The sequence below is a fragment of the Protopterus annectens genome, chromosome 2.part1 (genome assembly GCF_019279795.1).
Source record: "Protopterus annectens isolate FY-2018-M chromosome 2.part1, PAN1.0, whole genome shotgun sequence".
In the NCBI taxonomy this organism is placed as follows: domain Eukaryota; kingdom Metazoa; phylum Chordata; order Ceratodontiformes; family Protopteridae; genus Protopterus; species Protopterus annectens.
This window is the reverse complement of record NC_056729.1, coordinates 1,378,893,176-1,378,911,438: the sequence shown is the minus strand read 5'-3', so window position 1 is coordinate 1,378,911,438 and position 18,263 is coordinate 1,378,893,176. Positions and strand designations below refer to the sequence as shown.

The 18,263-nt window shown below is 42.2% G+C and overlaps 1 protein-coding gene across 13 annotated transcripts in view; it reads right to left on the bottom strand.

Annotated features, from left to right (window-relative positions):
* Positions 1-18,263, bottom strand: part of OTOF (otoferlin) — a 2,911,272-nt gene that overhangs the window by 504,197 nt on the left and 2,388,812 nt on the right. For all 13 annotated transcript variants that reach the window (XM_044062838.1, XM_044062837.1, XM_044062844.1 and 10 more), the window contains exon 23: positions 16,386-16,575. In XM_044062838.1, the coding sequence (XP_043918773.1) occupies positions 16,386-16,575 (190 nt within the window). The remainder of the gene's footprint in view (positions 1-16,385; positions 16,576-18,263) is intronic.

Here is an 18,263-nt window from a genome sequence, read left to right as displayed (position 1 = left end):
ATCCTGTAACTCTACTCTAACTCAAATCTGAAAATACTTGTACTCATACCCCAAAAGATTCAGACACACACAGTTCCTGGTACCAGTACCCTCCCTGGGATGAAGAAATTAGTCCACACATGAGTTAATAAAAGCCGGAGTTCAAAACTAATTTCCCAGACCACGCTGCTGACGTATTTGTCCACAGAATAACTTCCCGATAAACGTAAAACATAAACACACTGCCTGACTTAATAAGTTGTGTCCCATCCACATAAACCTGGAGTTGTTCCTGGGCCAGTTTTCTGAGTAGGTGCTGGAATAAGCCATAGCCAGTTTCCTGTTTCTTGGTGCCAGATCAAAACGTACATCTGCTCGCATGCATGCTCTGCTTGTTCCAAGCATGCACCAGACTGCAGACCTTGTAGTCCAATCCCCTTCCAGTCTATGCGGTTGTAACCACATAGACTTCTGGGGCATCTGTAGTCTGCTGCTTTTTTTCTGAATCTGGGCTGGCTAAACAGCAGTTCGGATTCAAATTTCTAACCACGCATGCATGGAGTTCCGGGATATTTTTTTATTTTTTTTTTATTTTGTTTTACAGCTGGGGGGGGGGCTGCATTCCTGCAGTCCAATATCACGAACCGCCACTGGTTCTGAATCATAGCAGGGGCAATAATGGCGGCTCCAATCATACAGATGAATGAAGCACATAAGGAGCACCTGCAGACTGGTTAATTGAGGAAGTAGGAAATACATTCCAGTCAAAATGAGAACTTCTTCCAAACTGTTTGTTGGAGAAAACTATGAAGGAAGGCCTAGAAGCAAGTTCCCATTCAGTGTATTTTGGGCCAGAAAGACTACACCTAGCTCCAGCTGTTTGATGGAGGCATCTTACTTGAGGTACCACTTCTAGAACGGAAGTGAACTACCTAGTCATCAGCATATGTTGTGGTGTGGATGTAGGACATGAAGGCCCATCTAATGATTTGCAGTGATTGACCAACAACCAAGGACCCCTCAACAGGGGTCTGGTAGCAGAACATTTCTAATTTCATTCAAGGTGATGTTACAGTCAATGGCACTTCTCATTCTGTGGCACCACTTGCATCCTGGAGTGCAAATGTCACCATGTTAATTGTGGCTGCCCTCAGGAGGCCCAATACAATTTGAGCTTGGAGTGCAACTGTGTCCTAACTTAAGGTGCCAAATTCATGACCTCCGAGATCCTCTTCATGGACAAGAATGAGTCATATTAGAGGGTACCCAGCTCTTCACCAGCATGGACAATTCTTTAGCTGGGATCAGGGGGCACTTTTCCCAGCTTATGACCTTTCCTAGGTGAAGTACCTATGGGAGGTGCTACTTTTGGGGTTCCACAGAAAAGACCATCAATATGGCCAATAACAGCCAGCCATCCAGGGAGGGAGTATGAGCTGTTCCTTACCTGCAGTGATTTGACCACCATGTCTCACATCTGGGTGAAAAGAAAAGTCCAAAGAGCAACATTTTTTTTACTGATAATGGCACCCATCTAAAGTGAACTGAATAAACGTCCTGAGAAGACCTCACACACTGATGTGCCAGGGTGTGTTCATTCATGTCTAGAAACACTATCCAGGTGCCCTAAAGTAACAGCAAGAAAATTACACCTAAAAATCAACATGTAGTACCTAATATACCAGATGTGCATGTTGAAATCTCTGTGGCTGAAAGGGAAATGATAGGATGGAAGCATTCCATCCTCATTACAGCCAGTTTGAGAGGGGTTGGTTAGGCATAAAAGAAGACAGACTATCCCTTTTCATCAATCCTAGTTGAATAATTTCCCATATCATTATTTTAAAGATAGTTATGTTGGTATTTCATTGATGTGCTGTCTGCCAAGTGGGAAACTATGCTGTAACAACAGGGTGTCTTCAGGGTTTTTACAGCTGGATAATGATGGGGAGGGGTATAAATCTACTTAACACAGTAAAAGCTGTAAGTCTTTATCCATAGTTAGGTCTCCATGGAGTTAATATATAAAACAGCATGTGTAATGCAGAGGGACTTGTCCTAAACAGACTTGCATTTGCTTTTGCTTCCTTTCTTTGCTAGAGTTGATTTGTTTACATTTAGATACAAGAACTTTTTCAGGTTTTATTTGGTTGGGTTTCTGAGAAGAATTGGGATACATTGTGTTGTTTTTAGTGGTGTGGGACTGGACAATTGATCCCAATAAGAAATAGATGAGGATGATGAAGTCTCACAGAGGGATTTCACAGTAGAACTGATCTGTTTCCTCTTTAAGGGGTCTTCAATTAGGTCCTGAAAATACTGCCTGAATAAAACCTCTTCCACATAAAATGCATCCATGATGGTCTGCTTGAGCTGTTTCTTAATGGAGGGCAACCTCAGCCAGACCACCTTGAAGAGGCAATCATCCGTGCTTGTACCTCTACCCATACCATCAGCACAGTCAAACTTACAGTGGGATACACAGAAGCCCCCACTCTGGATGTTGGAGTCAGAATATTAATTATCATCTTCTTGAACTCAAACTCACGGACAGAAGAAAGCTTCTCCTGTGCCCAGTCCAATAGACAGGAACAGAAAGTTGGACAAAAAAAAGAAATAGTTAAGGGACAGTTGAAGGATATAAGCTTCAGCATGGTGGAGGACTGCATTTTCTTTCCCACGCTACCTAAGGCTTTAGACTTCTTGCTTGACAATAAGATGGAAAATTCTTCAGTCTCTGGGTCCTACACTGGACTGAGAAGATCATGGTATCAACACAAGGATGAACTGTCAGGATCTTGATCCATGTAACCATGGATTTGTATATGATATGTCCTATGCATGGATTTGTAGAGGACATATCCTATGCAGACTGACTGAAGGCTTGAAGGCCCTATCCCTGTATTCTGTCTCCTACAGGCTTTTGAGGGGAGATATATGCCTGGTATACAGGGCATTGTCAGACCCCACTCTGACGGACCTTCTGCATATCCACAAAACAAACATCACCAGAATTACTCATTCTAAAGACTTAAACCTTGCCTGTGATATAAATAGGACCTGCTGGAGAGATAGGTATGTATACCAGAGACTACCCTGTCTATGGAACAGGCTTCCCATCCATGTGAAGCAGAGTTCCTCCCTAACCAAATTCAAGTGCAACTTGGACAACTGGATGGGAAAATGGAAATTCATCCCTGGTTTGGCATCTATGTCTCTAATGGACACAGGTAACCTGTAAATGGTTCATCTTCCATGCCCATGCTTACACTTATCAAGGGTATCACAACTTGTCAGAGATTTGGAATGCATGGCTAGGCTGTGGTCATTAGCCTAGTAAACACCTGTGAAGCTATGAACCTATAGACATCTTTTATGAGCACCTTCAGGCTGTGTATGTCTCATCTGCAATGACTAGCAGCACAGAAGAGAACATGCAAGGATCCTCCACTTTATTCTTTCCATATTGGTCTTGAAAAATAATGATCTGCCCATCTCTTTTGTTTCTTTTCCATATTTGCCTTGAAAATAATGATTTGTCCATCACCTCATTAGAAGCTAAGAAGGAATAAGCTCTCTATCCCTTATTAGCTCCACTGGGAAAAAGTTCATGCACAAACATGCACACAGTCAAGCACTTGAATGGCATGTACTGAGTGTCAGGGAACTAGTATGCAGTAGTGCACTTGCTAAAAAGTGCATGAGAAATTGTGGCCCATTACTGGCATCAGGCCATATTCTCTAAGGGTGCAATCATGCACCACATTGTAGAGATCCCACTAAGCTTCAAATCTTGGCCTGAAATCAAAGGCTTGAACTGCAGGTTTTGATGTTCGAATATGCCTGGCTCTGTGGTGCAAATGGATGGAGTGTTAACAGTGACTTAGGTGACTAGGGTTCATTTAGTGGCTCTGGCACTAGAGGAGCTGGGCAGACAGGGGCAGGTATGAATGGATGTTGCCTGCTCACCTCTCCTGGGTGAGGGTGGGATTTGTGTGCACTTCGAGACACACAGGATGGTGTGCTCATCCTGGTGGTGATTGAAGAGACCACTGCTCATGCTGCTAGACGAGGGAGCAGGACTTTTTGGAGGGAATGGCCCTTGTGAAAATGAGAGCATTCCTCTACACTCATCCCATTTTACATATCCCTCCCAGTGCTTTACCAAGTGAAGAATTGCTAGGGTTTGGCCTGCCTGCATGACATCCCTTCTCAGTTGGTCCTTGTCCAATGAATGGAACAAATTGGCTGATAGGCCAAGAGATGTTCTGATGGTTGGTAGGCAGCAGGACGAAAAAGTGCAAAAAGTTCTAATATGAGAAGAATAGAGGAATTAATTTCTACTTGGGTCACAGAACCATACTGAGCATAGAAGAAGATGTGGAGAGAACAGTCCTCAACTCTGAGTGCTGCCAACTATGGCCAAGTGACTCAAAGGGCTGCTTTTTAGGATCAGGGCAGGTGCATTTTTGCTATAGCAGATCAACCAAGGAAAAGACACTGTATGCATCCCAGCATGTACCTCTTAAGATAACAGACAAACATGGACATTTTCTAAGCCCATCATCACCAGCAAGCAGATGACGGGTATGAACTCTCACTCACTGAGGATATACTCACAAAATATTGGGAATACAAGTATACTTCTGAAACTGATTTTCCTTCAGATGGTTGTGACAAAGGGCTGCTCTTCATTTATCTGGCCTTTTGATAGTGCTCTATAATGTTTGGGACTACATGCAAGGCCTTTAAAGTGATCAATCAGCTGGGCCTATTTCTCTAAAAGCAGTATAGTCACTGCTAATCTACATTATATCTTGTCCAACAGCACCACCTAGTGGCCTGAAAAGCACAAATAGTGCATTTTATTCCAGGTGCAGCTTTAAATTTAAGTTACTTTACTGTAATGTACTTTCTCTAGTCATTCCCCTTAGCTGTGATAGGTACACCACAAACCAGCTATAGCTCTATCCTCTGCCTAATATATACATACTTTTTAAACCATACTACTCCTCATTGTTATTTTTTTCTTTGCTTTTTAACAACCCTACCTAACTCTGACATCTCTCCATTTGTTGTGAACACAGAGCGGACTAGAAAAACCACATCGGGTCCCAAGTTCCAAATCAGCCTCCTGTTTCCAGCCTATGAACAAGCGATCACTTAAGCTCCCAATTTCAAGCTAAATAAAAGGTTAATTTTCCACATATTTATTGTTAGCACTCCACCAGGGTTGGCAGTGTGAAAGTGTTTTCTAGCTGAAGGCCCCCTCCACCCCTATTGGATATACAAACTAAGCCTGTGACCCCTACTACAGCCCCTCTAGCTGCTCGCTCCCTATCTGCCCCCATCTCAATCCAGTACTCTTAAACTTTTACAGTCTGATCTCTTCTACTTGACCAACTGGCAAGTTACCTATAGTCACCAAGCCTCTGGTAAGACTACCCATTCCATTGTTTGAACACCAGCCTATCTTTGCTCATTCCATAAAACACAGTCTGCTGCCAAAAAGCCTAGAGATTGTCTCTGTAATTCATCTACCTGTACGGCTTGGTGCAGCCCTGCTCCATTCACCCTTGCTAATGCTTGGGCTCACTCCGCTCCCCTACCCTGCCCCCATTTCCCACCCACCCCAACTACTCATAGATTTATCCTTACTCCACATCACCTGACTCACTTGCCACACCCATCACCCAATCACAGAAATACAAATTTGCAACAATTAGTCACACCCACACTCCACTAAGCCACCATCCCCCTTTCCTCTAACCAACCAATTTCTAAACACACACTACTAGGTTCACAGGTTTATAGGTTGGTACTAGGCTATTGTCCCAAGGGCCTATACAAGCCTAGCCATAGCAATTCCCTGGCTATTTCTTCCCACACTATTTACTTCCCTGGACCCCTGTCTAGCAGGGCGACTGACATGATCCCCGGGGTGAATTTCCTTTCTCTCATCCAATTACCAAGGTTCCCTTTGAAGAGGGCCAAAGAGGCGCTCTGCTTGACATGTATGGGCAGTCTATTCCAGAGTCTGGGGAGTCTCTGGGTCAGGAACATATCCCTTCAGCATGTTTTGTTTATTGTGATGGCAAGGTTTAGATCCCTGAAGCGTGTGACTCTGAGGGACTGGGATTTCTTTAAGTGTAGCATGTCCAACAGCTCTGGGTTTGACATGGCCTTGTATGTTAAGCAGAGATCGCCTCAGAGTAGACGATAGGTGACTGAGTATAGCTGGAGTTTTTTAAGGCGGTCAGCATAAGGCATCTGCTTTAGGACTGTGATTCTTTTAGTGGGGTATTTCTGCGGCCTTTCCAGTTGTTGCAGATGTCTTGAGAGGTACATACCAAATGGGGCATTGTATTCTATAATGGGTCTAATGAGGGATGAGTACAGTGGGGCAATGACCTCCTTTTTTCTGGATGAAAAGCCCTTAGTGATGAGGTGTGCCACATAGAAGGATTCCCTGACTGTTGTGATGATGTGGTTACTGAAGGTGAGACCACTGTCCACCTGTGTCCCTAAGTCTCTTATCACACTTTCGGTGTTTAGTGTACTGCCACCTATGTGGTAATTCATGGATACATGCTTTTTCCCAAAGGGGATAAGTATGCATTTCTTGGCATTGAGCTTGAGCCCATGGCTCTGGCACCAAGCATCTGTTTCTGTAAGGCCCTTTTGTAGAGTATTGACATAATTTGGGGATTCAATAATGACTCCCAGTTTGCAGTCATCTGCGAACTTTGTTAGCCAGAGTCCCTTAGTGTTGGCTTGTACTTCAGAGAAGTAGATGCCAAACAAGAGAGGTCCCAGGACTGAACCCTGAGGTACTCCACTTGTCACTTGTCTAGAGCTGGATTTGGAGTCAGCTACTTTTACAGTGTGGGTTCTTTCAGTAAGCCAGTTGGCAACCCATCGAGTGACGTAGGGATTAATGCCCAGCTTAGTAAGTTTATCTATGATTCCAGAGTGGGGGATGGTGTCAAAGGCCTTGGCGAGGTCCAGATAGGCTGTGTGGACTGTCTTACCCTCATCCACGGCTCTGGAGACTGATTTGAAGAAGTCAATCAGGTTCAGGAGACAAGATCAGCCTTTACAAACCCAAACTGGGTGGGGTCCAGTGTTTTAAGGTGGCCAATGTCTTTGTTTATAAGTTCCATGATAATACTTTCCATGGCCTTGCAGATCAGGCTCGTCAGACTGATGAGGTGGTAGTTCCTGGGATCCAAGGTGGATCCCCCCCTTGTGGAGTGGGATAACTGTAGCTGTGTGCCACTCAGTGGGCATGAGGTGAGGGTATGATTAAACATGACACTTAGGTGAGGTGCCAGTTCATTTTGTACTTCATGTAGTACACAGCCCGGGATGTCATCTGGTCCCAACGATGCTGTATTCTTAGCTTTTGAGAGTGCGGTTTCTACCTGTGTGGCCGTGATTACCAGAAGTTAGCAATCTTTTGGTATTGAGATGGGCCCTTTAGAGGGTGAGAGGGGATGAAGTTGGCACTAAATTGATCTGCCAGGATATTGGGAATATCCTTGGGATCTGTATATTTAATGCCATTCTGTTGTAGCTCAGAGCAGATTTGAGCATTGCCATTTAGATTCTTGATATAGTTATAAAATGCCTTGTGGTTGTCTTTGGAATCTTTGACAATTTTATTTTTGCAACTAGCTTTGGAGGATTTTATGAGGGATATCACCTTCTTACTAAGGCTGGTAAGGGATTTTTTTGCATCCTGGGATTTTCCTCTTTTCTGCAACAGTTTCTTCCTTTTGTTGTAAAGTTTGTTTATGGCAGGGGACGACCAGATTGGCTTCCTTTTTTTGGAGGAGAACATCTTAGTTCTATTTGGGATGGCACAATTCATGCATGAGTGGATGTGCTCATACAGTGCCTTAGTGTAGGACTCAGCAGTCGAACTTTCAGTTCCTGTCTGCATGGGTTTCATGAAGTTTGCAACTTCTGACTTGAGTAGCATGAAGTTGGCTTTGGAGAATTTTTTTATGGAGGTTTCTTTACTTGAGGGTGGGGGTGGGATGTGGATGTTAAGGGTGATTAGCTTATGGTCTGACCTGACCAATGAGGGGGTGACCATAGGTGTGGAGCATCGATTTCCCATGTTGGTAATGACCAGGTCTAGGATATTGGAGCCCCTGGTGGGACTATGGATTAGTTGACTACTCCTCTAAACCAACACTTCTCATGCCCCTTCTCTCATCTCCCACCCACATGCTTGCACTACATAGGCCTCACTGACACCATGACACCAACCCCCCACACTCCCATTACCATACCATCCTCATACTTCTGCTTTCCCTATCCATCTGTCTATACTTAATCTCCATTAGAACCACTTATCACTACCCACTCATTGATATGCACTGTAACAAATCCCTCACCTTTCCCCATACCATAAGTAACCCCTCCATACTTACACACACCCAGTCACCCTTCACCCTTTCCTCTTTCAACTTACCTCCCCAATCCATTAAACCTCACAATCCAAAAAACACCCCAACCTCAAACATCACTTCTTAATGGTACTCTACCTTAAAACCATTACCAACATTGCAGGTCAACTACTACGAGGGGACATCCACCCCAACTCCGGTCCAACAACTAGCTCCAATGGTGCACACAACCCGAAGCTCCCTTTCAAGCACAGACCCACTGACATGCTTATACTGAACCTAAACATTCGTAGTATCTTGAACAAAATAGAAGAGTTACATTCAGCTATCTCTCTATATACAGCCCAGATATAATTGTCATTACAGAAACATGGGTTAAGCCCCATATTAAAGACAACTCTATAACCCCACCTGGCTTTAACATATTAAGAGTAGATAGAGCACAAAGAAGAGGTGGCATCACCCTTCTTTACAAATCCAACTTAAAAGTCAGCTCCTTCAAAAATAAACCCAAAATTTCAACAAATTTCAACAACGTTGAGACCCTATTCATCAAACTCCTACTAAACAAGCACAAACAACTAAACTTACTCAGCATCTATATTCCAGCAGGAAAAAATGTAATACCCTGGAATCTATACTCCACTGGGCATCCCACTCCTTCTCCCAAGAAACTATAGTCCTAGGCGACACCAACGTTGACTGGAATAGCATACACTCACCAACAGCCACCAACCACAGAAACCTAAATAACCTCACTCAACTCATACACTGACCCACAAGAACTGACAAGACCACCAAAAGAGAATCCACCTTGGATTGGATCCTCACTAATCAACCCAACACTACCCACCAATGTGGGATACTACCCTACTCCCTCAGTGACCACAATCCAAATTTTCTTTTTTGGCATAAACTTAGGTACCGACCCACCCTCCCTGCTACAAACCCACTCTTAAAAACACTTCCCCTTAGAGCAATTCTCAGAAACCCTAAAATCCTGCAGCTGGGCTCCCATAAAAACCCTCCGCATGGATAATCTTCTTCTTTTTTCTTTTGGCTGCTCCCATTAGGGGTCGCCACAGCAGATCATTTGTTTCCATTTCTTCCTGTCCTCTGCATCTTGCTCTGTCACACCAACCACCTGCATGTCCTCTCTCACCACATCCATAAACCTTATCTTAGGCCTTCCTCTTTTCCTGTTACCTGGCAGCTTCATCCTTAGCATCTTTTTCCCAATATACTCTGCATCCCTCCTCAACACATGTCCAGTCCAACTTAATCTTGCCTCTTTGGCTTTGTCTCCAAATCTTCCAACCTGGGCTGACCTTCTAATATACTTATTCCTAATCCTGTCCACCCTCATCACACCCAGTGCAAATCTTAGCATCTTTAACTCTGCCACGTCCAGCTGTGACTCCTGCCTTTTTGCCAGTGCCACTGTCTCCAACCCATATAACATAGCTGGTCTCACTACCCCCTGGATAATGAATACTTTAATTCTACATTCCTAGTAATTCTAAACCATTTACCCCCACTCAAAACAATTAGGGTACTCAGTAACCCTGCCTTCTGGCTAGAGAAAACCACAAAGATCTTACTTAAGGATAGGACAAAGCTTGGAAAACCTGGCGACAACACAAAACACCAGAAACTAGGCAAACCTTTTCTGAACTTAGAAATAAAGCAAAAAAGCAGGTCAAGATAGACAAACAAAACCACTATATTTCCTTACAAAGGAAACACAGTAACAACCCACAGAAATTCTGGACTGCAGTGAACAACATCCTCCAGCCCAGGAAAACCACTACACCGCCACCAAACATTGAAGGTACTGACCTTAACATAGCTTCAAAATTCAATAATTACTTTACCTCCTCCATACTGAAACTAATGAATGATATGCCACCCATAACCCAACCACAATCCCCAAAATGTCAAACTAAATCCATCCCATTCTCACTCAAACCAGTACCAACATCAACCATTCAAAAACTCTTAGCAAAACTCAAACCAACCACCCGGGCTGCTGACCATCTACCAGCTGAATATCTCCAAATTGTATCCAAGGCCATTGCGTACCCCATCTCCCTACTAATTAACAGGTCCATTCATATGTGCATCATTCCATACTAATGGAAAACCTCATATATTATCCCCCTCCATAAGGCTAGCCCCTTTACTGACCTCTCCAACTATTGCCCACTGTGATCCTATCACCCTTATCTAAGATCCTAGAAAGATGTATCCACCACCAACTCCTTACCCACCTATTAGCCAACAACCTACTATCTAAAACCCAACATGGAGTCAGACCATGCCATAGCACCAACACTGCCCTATTTAACTTCTCAAATGCCATAAACTCATACAGGAACCAAGAGAAACTGGTTTCCACCACCTTCCTAGACGTGTCCAAGGCATTCGACACAGTTTCCCATAACAAAACTTCTTATCTGACTCTCTGAACATAATCTTGATAACCCCACCCTTCAGTCGTTCAACAGTTATCTAAGCAACCACTCACAATCTGTCAAATGGGCCAACTCCGTATCCCCCACTCCCCGTCACATGCAGCATTCCTCAAGGCTCAATCCTAGGCCCCCTTCTCCTTAACATATTTATAAACAATCTCCCCCTAACAACCGCTAAGGCTGATATTATTCAGTATGCAGATGGAACAACCCTAATCTGCTCAGCACCCAACATCCATCTGCTACAAAGTAAAGCCCAAGAATTCTTCACTGAGATAGAGAACTGGCTATATAACTACCAACTGATACTAAACCCCAAATAAATACAGCTAATGCTCTTCCACCCAACTAAATACTGTGACCCCACGTTCACCATCCTCTCAGCCAGTACCACCCTCATCACCCCAGTAGCTGAGGCTAAACTACTAGGTGTCAGTATTGAGCAACAACTGAAATACAATGAACACATATCCCAAACTATCTCTAAAGTCCATAAAAAGCTAGGATGCCTGTATCGCAGCAAACAGTTCCTAACCTCCAAGTCTAGAACTACCATAGCCAGAACTCATCTCTTATCAATGTTACTCTATGCCTCCCCATTTCTAACCAAATTCAGTAAAACTGACCTAAACAACTCTCCACTTGCTACAACAAAATAGCTAGGTTCGCTGCCAATGTTAAATCACACTCCCACCACTGTCAATCCCTCCTTAAGTTACACTGGTTAGAATTTCCAAACCTACTACACTGCCACCAACTCATCACAGTTCACCAAATTCTATACCAACCAGAGAGAACCCCTTCCCTAGCTGGCATAGTAAACTTCCACACCTCAAACATGGAACTATAATCAAGTAACAAATCCCTGATTGAAGTCAATCCATGCAAGAACAGCTCTGGAGAAGTCCTATTCTCCCATGAGGTTGGAAAAGCATGGGACACCTTCGCACTTGACCTCAGGATACAAAATTTCTCAAGCACATTTAAGGACCTCCTTAAATCCCACCTCTGTGCTAGCCCTCTTTGCAACTGCAAAGACCCCCCTGAATCCTCACTGCACTGTAGGCAGGCTGCCCTCCTGAAGCCCCCGATGCTTACAATATACTACCACCTATGTGCTTTCCACATTTTGTAAATATTGTAAATATGTACCTACTTGTATCCTGAGGTCAAATGGGAGGGAGTCCCATGCTGGGTACCTCATGTTCACATACTGTACTACTATTGTAAGACTTATGATCTCCTGACTGGACTATGAGTTTGTTTTTGCATTTAACTGTTTTTTGCCTCGCATGTTAGCATTTTACCACTTGTTATCCAGCTACTATTATTGCAGTCTACTGTCACTCTTTATTAACCTATGGATTTCACCTTGTAACTTATTGGAGCTTTTCTTCTCAGGACTCCGCTGTAAACCACATACATACTAAACCAACCATAACACCCAAAAAAATCAATACACATAATGAAACAAGCACAAGTGTGTCACCATCAAAGCCCATAAGGCAATGCACATCCACTCCAAATATCTTAATCATGGCAGACTCTATAGTGAGATGTACAGATAACCCCTTCACCAGGCTGAACAGGGAGAAAGTCACAGTCAGCTGTCTTTCTGTTGCCAGGATTCATCAGATCACGCAGGCACTCAAGTCTCTCAACAAGTACCATTATGATTCGGTCATAGTACATGTTTGTGTGAAGTACTTCAGCTGTATCTTCTTGGACTAAATGAAGAAAGACATGATTGAGTTCTCTGATTATGTGTCACAGGCAGGTATGTCCCTAATCTTCAGCAGCACATTAGCCTCACATAGGATGATGCCACAATATAAACAGAAAATCATTGACTTCAATAATTGGCTTAGTTTCTGGTGTCATTCTAAGGGGATCCAGCTTCTGTCAGCCTGGAATGATATGATTGATAGACCTCGATGCTTTGTCACAGATGGTCTTCATCTGTCACCCTTGGCATTTTGGCTACTAGCAAAGACTCTTGCCACCCCTCATAGTGCCTTTTTTAGGCAATGTCACACAAACAAAATTATTTATGTAAAAATTTCATCAAAAAACAATCTCAAGGGTATGCTGCTAAATGCTAGGGGTCTTAGCATGAAACTGTACTCATTGGAAGCAGTTCTTACCTTGGAAGATGCTGACATCTGTGCAGTCACAGACACCTGGTTCAAGGAGGCTGTGAAGAGCACCCCAGCCATACCAGGTTACACCACCTACCACAGGTTGGGACCACGAATAGAAAGCATGAAAACTAAAGGAGGCAGTTCATCAATATTCATTAAAGATAAACACACCTCCAAACTGATTAAACAGTATGATTCCCTGAAGACACTTCAGGTGCGACTAACTGCTGGTGGGACACCTATTCAATTAATTGCCAGATATAGGACCCCCTCCATAAAGCAAGACACCCACTTTGCCTACTTGGATCTACTGGAATCCATCAAGGTACTTCTGAACTCCATGGTCCTGGGTGATTTTAATTATCCATCCATTGACTGGATAAATTGCTTGTGCTCAAATTCACTTGTCCAAAAATTCTTTGAGTTCATTAATTCCAACACCCTGGACCAGCTGGTGGGCTCCCCAAATAGGTACAACAACATCTTGGATCTGGTGCTTACCAATATGGGGGACTGCTTTAGCACTCCCACTGTGAGGTCTTCCCTTGTCAGATCTGACCACAAATCGGTCTCATTCAAAGTAAATATCACACTGGCCCTCCGCCATCAGCAACCAAACTAAAAAACTTCTCCAAAGCAGCAGATTATATCCTTCTAAGGGATGGTATAAATAGCTTCACTGCACCCCCCCCCCCAGATGGAACTGGCATCTATGCTGCATCCTACACCAATGCTTTTTACAAACACTTGTAGAACTGCATTGATGTGGCCCTACCTGATAAGACCAAAACAAGCTCTTCAAGGAAGAGCAAACCTGCCTGATGGACAACTGCCATTAACAGGCTTTACAATAAAAGGGAGAAACTGTTGTCCAAAAAAACAGAGACCATGTCCTAAATTGGACACACACACAGTTTAAACAAGCAAATAAAACTTCTTGTGAAATGCTCCAAAGCAAACAACATTCAAATTAGTGTCCTCAACTAAGGACAACCATAAGGCATTCTTTAGTTACATCCATAGCTTAAAAGGTAAGACCCATATTTGCTCTGAACTGGTAGTTAATGATACCACATACACTGAGCCTGTGGACATAGCAAACCTGTTAGCCAACAGGTTCTGTGAAAACTTCACTCCCCTGTCCCCACCACACATACCCCAAGGCATTCCTTCCACCTGTCTCCCACCTTGTATCTCTACACATCAGGTCATAAACACCTTCTCTAAGGCTAAAAACACAGCATCTATGGGACCTGATAACATCTCAGGCTGCATCCTACATGTATTCCAACAAGAATTAGCAACACCACTGAGTACTCGTAGTCTAAGCACCAGCTTCATCCTAGCTGAATGGAAAATGGCCACCATTATCCCCTTGCACAAAGGTGGTACTTTGATTCATCCTGGGAACTATAGCCCTATTAGCCCGACTAGCCTTATCTGCAAGGCCATGCAGTGAATCATCATGGACCTTATTAACAAAGATATAGGTAATCTCCAAACACTTGACCCTACTCAGTTTGGATTTGTTAAAGGGAGATCATGCCTATTAAACCTGATGGACTTCTTCGAGACAGTAACTAGAGCCCTGGACAAGGGGAAAACTGTGCATACAGCCTACCTGGACTTGGCCAAGGCTTTTGACACTATCCCCCACTCAGACATTATTGACAAACTCACCCAGCAGGGTATCAACCATTATATTGTTACGTGGGTCACTAAATGGCTCACCGATAGAACAGTCAAAATAGGGGAATCCACCTCCAACAGCAGGCCTACAACCAGTGGTGTTCCACAGGGTTCAGTCCTGGGACCTCTACTGTTTAAAATCTATTTCTTAGAAGTACAAGCAAAAACTAAAGGTCTGTGGCTGACAAAGTTTGCTGACAACTGTAAACTAGGAGTGGTCACAGAATCCCCAAATGATGTCAGCATTCTACAAAAGGGTCTTATGCAAGCAAATGTTTGGTGCCAAAGTCACGGCCTTAAACGCAATGCAAAAAAATGTATTATCATCCCTTTCAGTAAAAGCAATGTTCCTGCTAACAACCACATCAATAGAAACACCCTAAGCATGCACTCAGTGGTGAGACCTGAGCATACAGACTGACAGCAAGCAACCTTACCTTTAATCACCATGTCTCCACAGTGGTAAGAAGGGTATTCTATATTGCTCATCTCATAAGTAAGGGCATTGCCTCCAGAAAAAAAGAAGTTATAACCTCACTGCACTCTTCCCTCATTACACCAATAATTGAGTAAAACGCCACTTTTGGTATGTAACTTTCCAGGCACCTGCAGCAATTGGAAAGACCACAAACATTCCTCGCAAAGAGAATTAAAGGTATTCTGTCCTATGTGGATCGGCTGAAATCACTGTCACTTTACTATGTTTCATACAGACTATTCAGAGGTGATTTCTGCCTTCTGTAGAAGGCAATCTCTGATTCTGCTTTATTGGAAATGCTACATATCCATAAATCCAATGGCTCATGGGTTACTCACTCTAAAGACATTAACCTGGTATGTGACATTTATAGAACCTGTTGGAGGGATAGATTTATCTCCCAGAGGTTACTGCACCTGTGGAACAGACTCCCAATTCATGTCAAGCAGAGCACCTCGTTGGCCCTCTTCAAGTGCAATATGGATGACTGGATGGATAACTGTAAATTCACCACGGGGGTTCCACCTGTGTCTCTACTGGACAGGGGCAATAGATGCTGATTGCGGAAACAAGGCCAGAATTTGGCTAGGCTTGTAAGGGCCCTAGGGCCATTAACTTAGTAACTTCCTATGATCTTATGATCCTATAAGGTTTTCTAGCATGCCAAGGGCACTAAAATTCTGTTTTACTTTTTCAGCTGTTGCTTGTTAATAGCAGAACAAATGACATCTGTAGATTTACTTTCAAGGACCACTTACAAAACTGTTTTTACAAAACTTACAAAAATATTTTTTCAAGGAATTAATCAGTGTAGCCAAAATGCAGTCTAGATCAAGACATTTCAAAGCATTTCCATGCATGCATGGATGCCTTAGGTGGCAATTTTATGTTCGCTTCATACTATCACACATTGTTATGTCTTTTTCCATGTTCAGATCCTTGCTAAGCTACTCTACATCTAATGTGACTAACCCTTTCATTCTAGCTATTCTAGGATAAATTTTATGCAACATTTTCAGAGCAGCCTCTGTTAAAACAGATTAACAAAAAGAAGTTTCTATCTGATTATGAACTACTTAAGGATTTTGCCAGACTTTATCATATGAATGCACTTACTGAAATGAAAATAGTGAGTTATATGTACTACATGCATTTTACTTCATTGCAGATATAGTGAGGCATGCAATGAATGCAACAATTTTCTTACTTATGTATGTCAGGCTGATGGGTGGGAAAGACTGTAATCCTGGGCCTTTGACTGCTTTATTCTCTTCAAAGCCAGATGGCAGGCCATTAAGGAAATCTTTACGTTGTTTGTTCAATCCAAGCCACATATATACCTCCATTTTAGCCTGCACCGTCCAGCCTGCTGGGCCAAACCCTCGCTTTCCAGGCAACTAAAACGAAAATACATAATTGTCAAAGCATTAATTAATAAGTAATGTCAGATAAAAATCAAGAATTGTAATATGTGTTCCAAAGTATTATTTTATTTTTTTTTATTAAGATTATTAGCATTTATAGGACTGGCTTATGTATTTGGAAGAACATGCAAGAAATCTCATACCAAATGGACAGCAGCTACTATTCCTCCAAGAAAGAAAGCAGGGCTGAAAACCTGAGCTGTGTTAACATTTGATTATGTACTGTACAAAGACTGCACTGATGAATTCATAGAACCAAGTTATGTTATCCTATAAAAATACTACTTAATTACTAGTCAGCTCTAAGGGGAAAGTAAACATATAGTTAACAATATACATTAGGTCTGGATCCATGAAAAGAAATCAGTAGACAGTTTTTACAACAACAAAAACAAATATTCACTCAGAATCAATGAAGATGGAATTTATTTTTTTAAGTTAATGAGTCTTATCACAGCTTAAAATATATTCTGTTGTGATGTAAACAATTTAATAAAAAATGGCTGGCAACCAAGAAAATTGAGATAATGTCTCTCAGTGAGTTTAAAGGTCTCATTATTTTTGAAAAAATATAAATTACTATCCATAAATGCAATCCTCATTATAGTCCAAAATAAAATTAAAAGGACTCTGCTGGGACAAGTGTTGATGATTTAACAGCTGATAGGGGGATTCGAATTATGAAACCCGATAAGGGGGGGTGGCATGGTTTTAGTCAACAGTTTTGACTATTCGAGTAAAATTCTGAATATTTTGGGTGACATTAATGTATATATTTCGATATCTATAAATGAAATTAATATTTCATATAGAAAAATAGACCTAGCTATTGAAGAATTTGTCATTGACAATAGGATAGATGAGAAGACTGGTGCTATGTTGACTATTAAAAAAACAAGATTAGCCACCTTCTTTGGAATTCCAAAGATTCATAAAAGCACTACTGACCCACCATATAGGCCAATTGTTTTGGGAAAAGGGTCTAAGACATATGCTATTTCATCGTTTCTAGATCGTGTACTTAAGCATATTCCTAACGAGTACGAGCACATGTTAAAGGACTCATGGGATTTCCTACGTAGTTTAACCTTGCAATCATATGAAGGTGAAGTATACTTCCTAACCATTGATGTAGTTGATTTGTTTACCTGCACTCCGATGAACGAGGGTTTAGACTATTTTTGGTTATTATTGAGAGATAAAAAGTCTACTTTGAGTTTTGACATTGACCTTTTGGTAGAACTTATGAGGATGGTTTTAGAAAACAACTTTGTGTACTTTGAGGGAGAGACCTTTAAACAAGTTAGAGGGGTAGCTATGGGGGCAGCATGTGCCCCCATTTATGCTAACCTAGTTCTCCTACAACGGGAATTACACTATGTGTTTCCTTCTAAATTTTGGGAAAATATTAAATTATATCGACGTTTCCTTAATGACTTGTTTATCATTTGGGAAGGGCCTGTGCAAACTATTTGTGATTTTCTTGAATTTTTAAACTCCACTACTGACTTTCTAAAATTCACATTTGAATTTGACCGGTGTGGGATTGACTACTTGGATGTGAGGTTAGATAAAATTAACGGGGGACTAAAGTCAAGAATTCATAGAAAGAACACCTTTAGTAATTCCTACCTTCCTTACACAAGTGACCACCCTTGGAA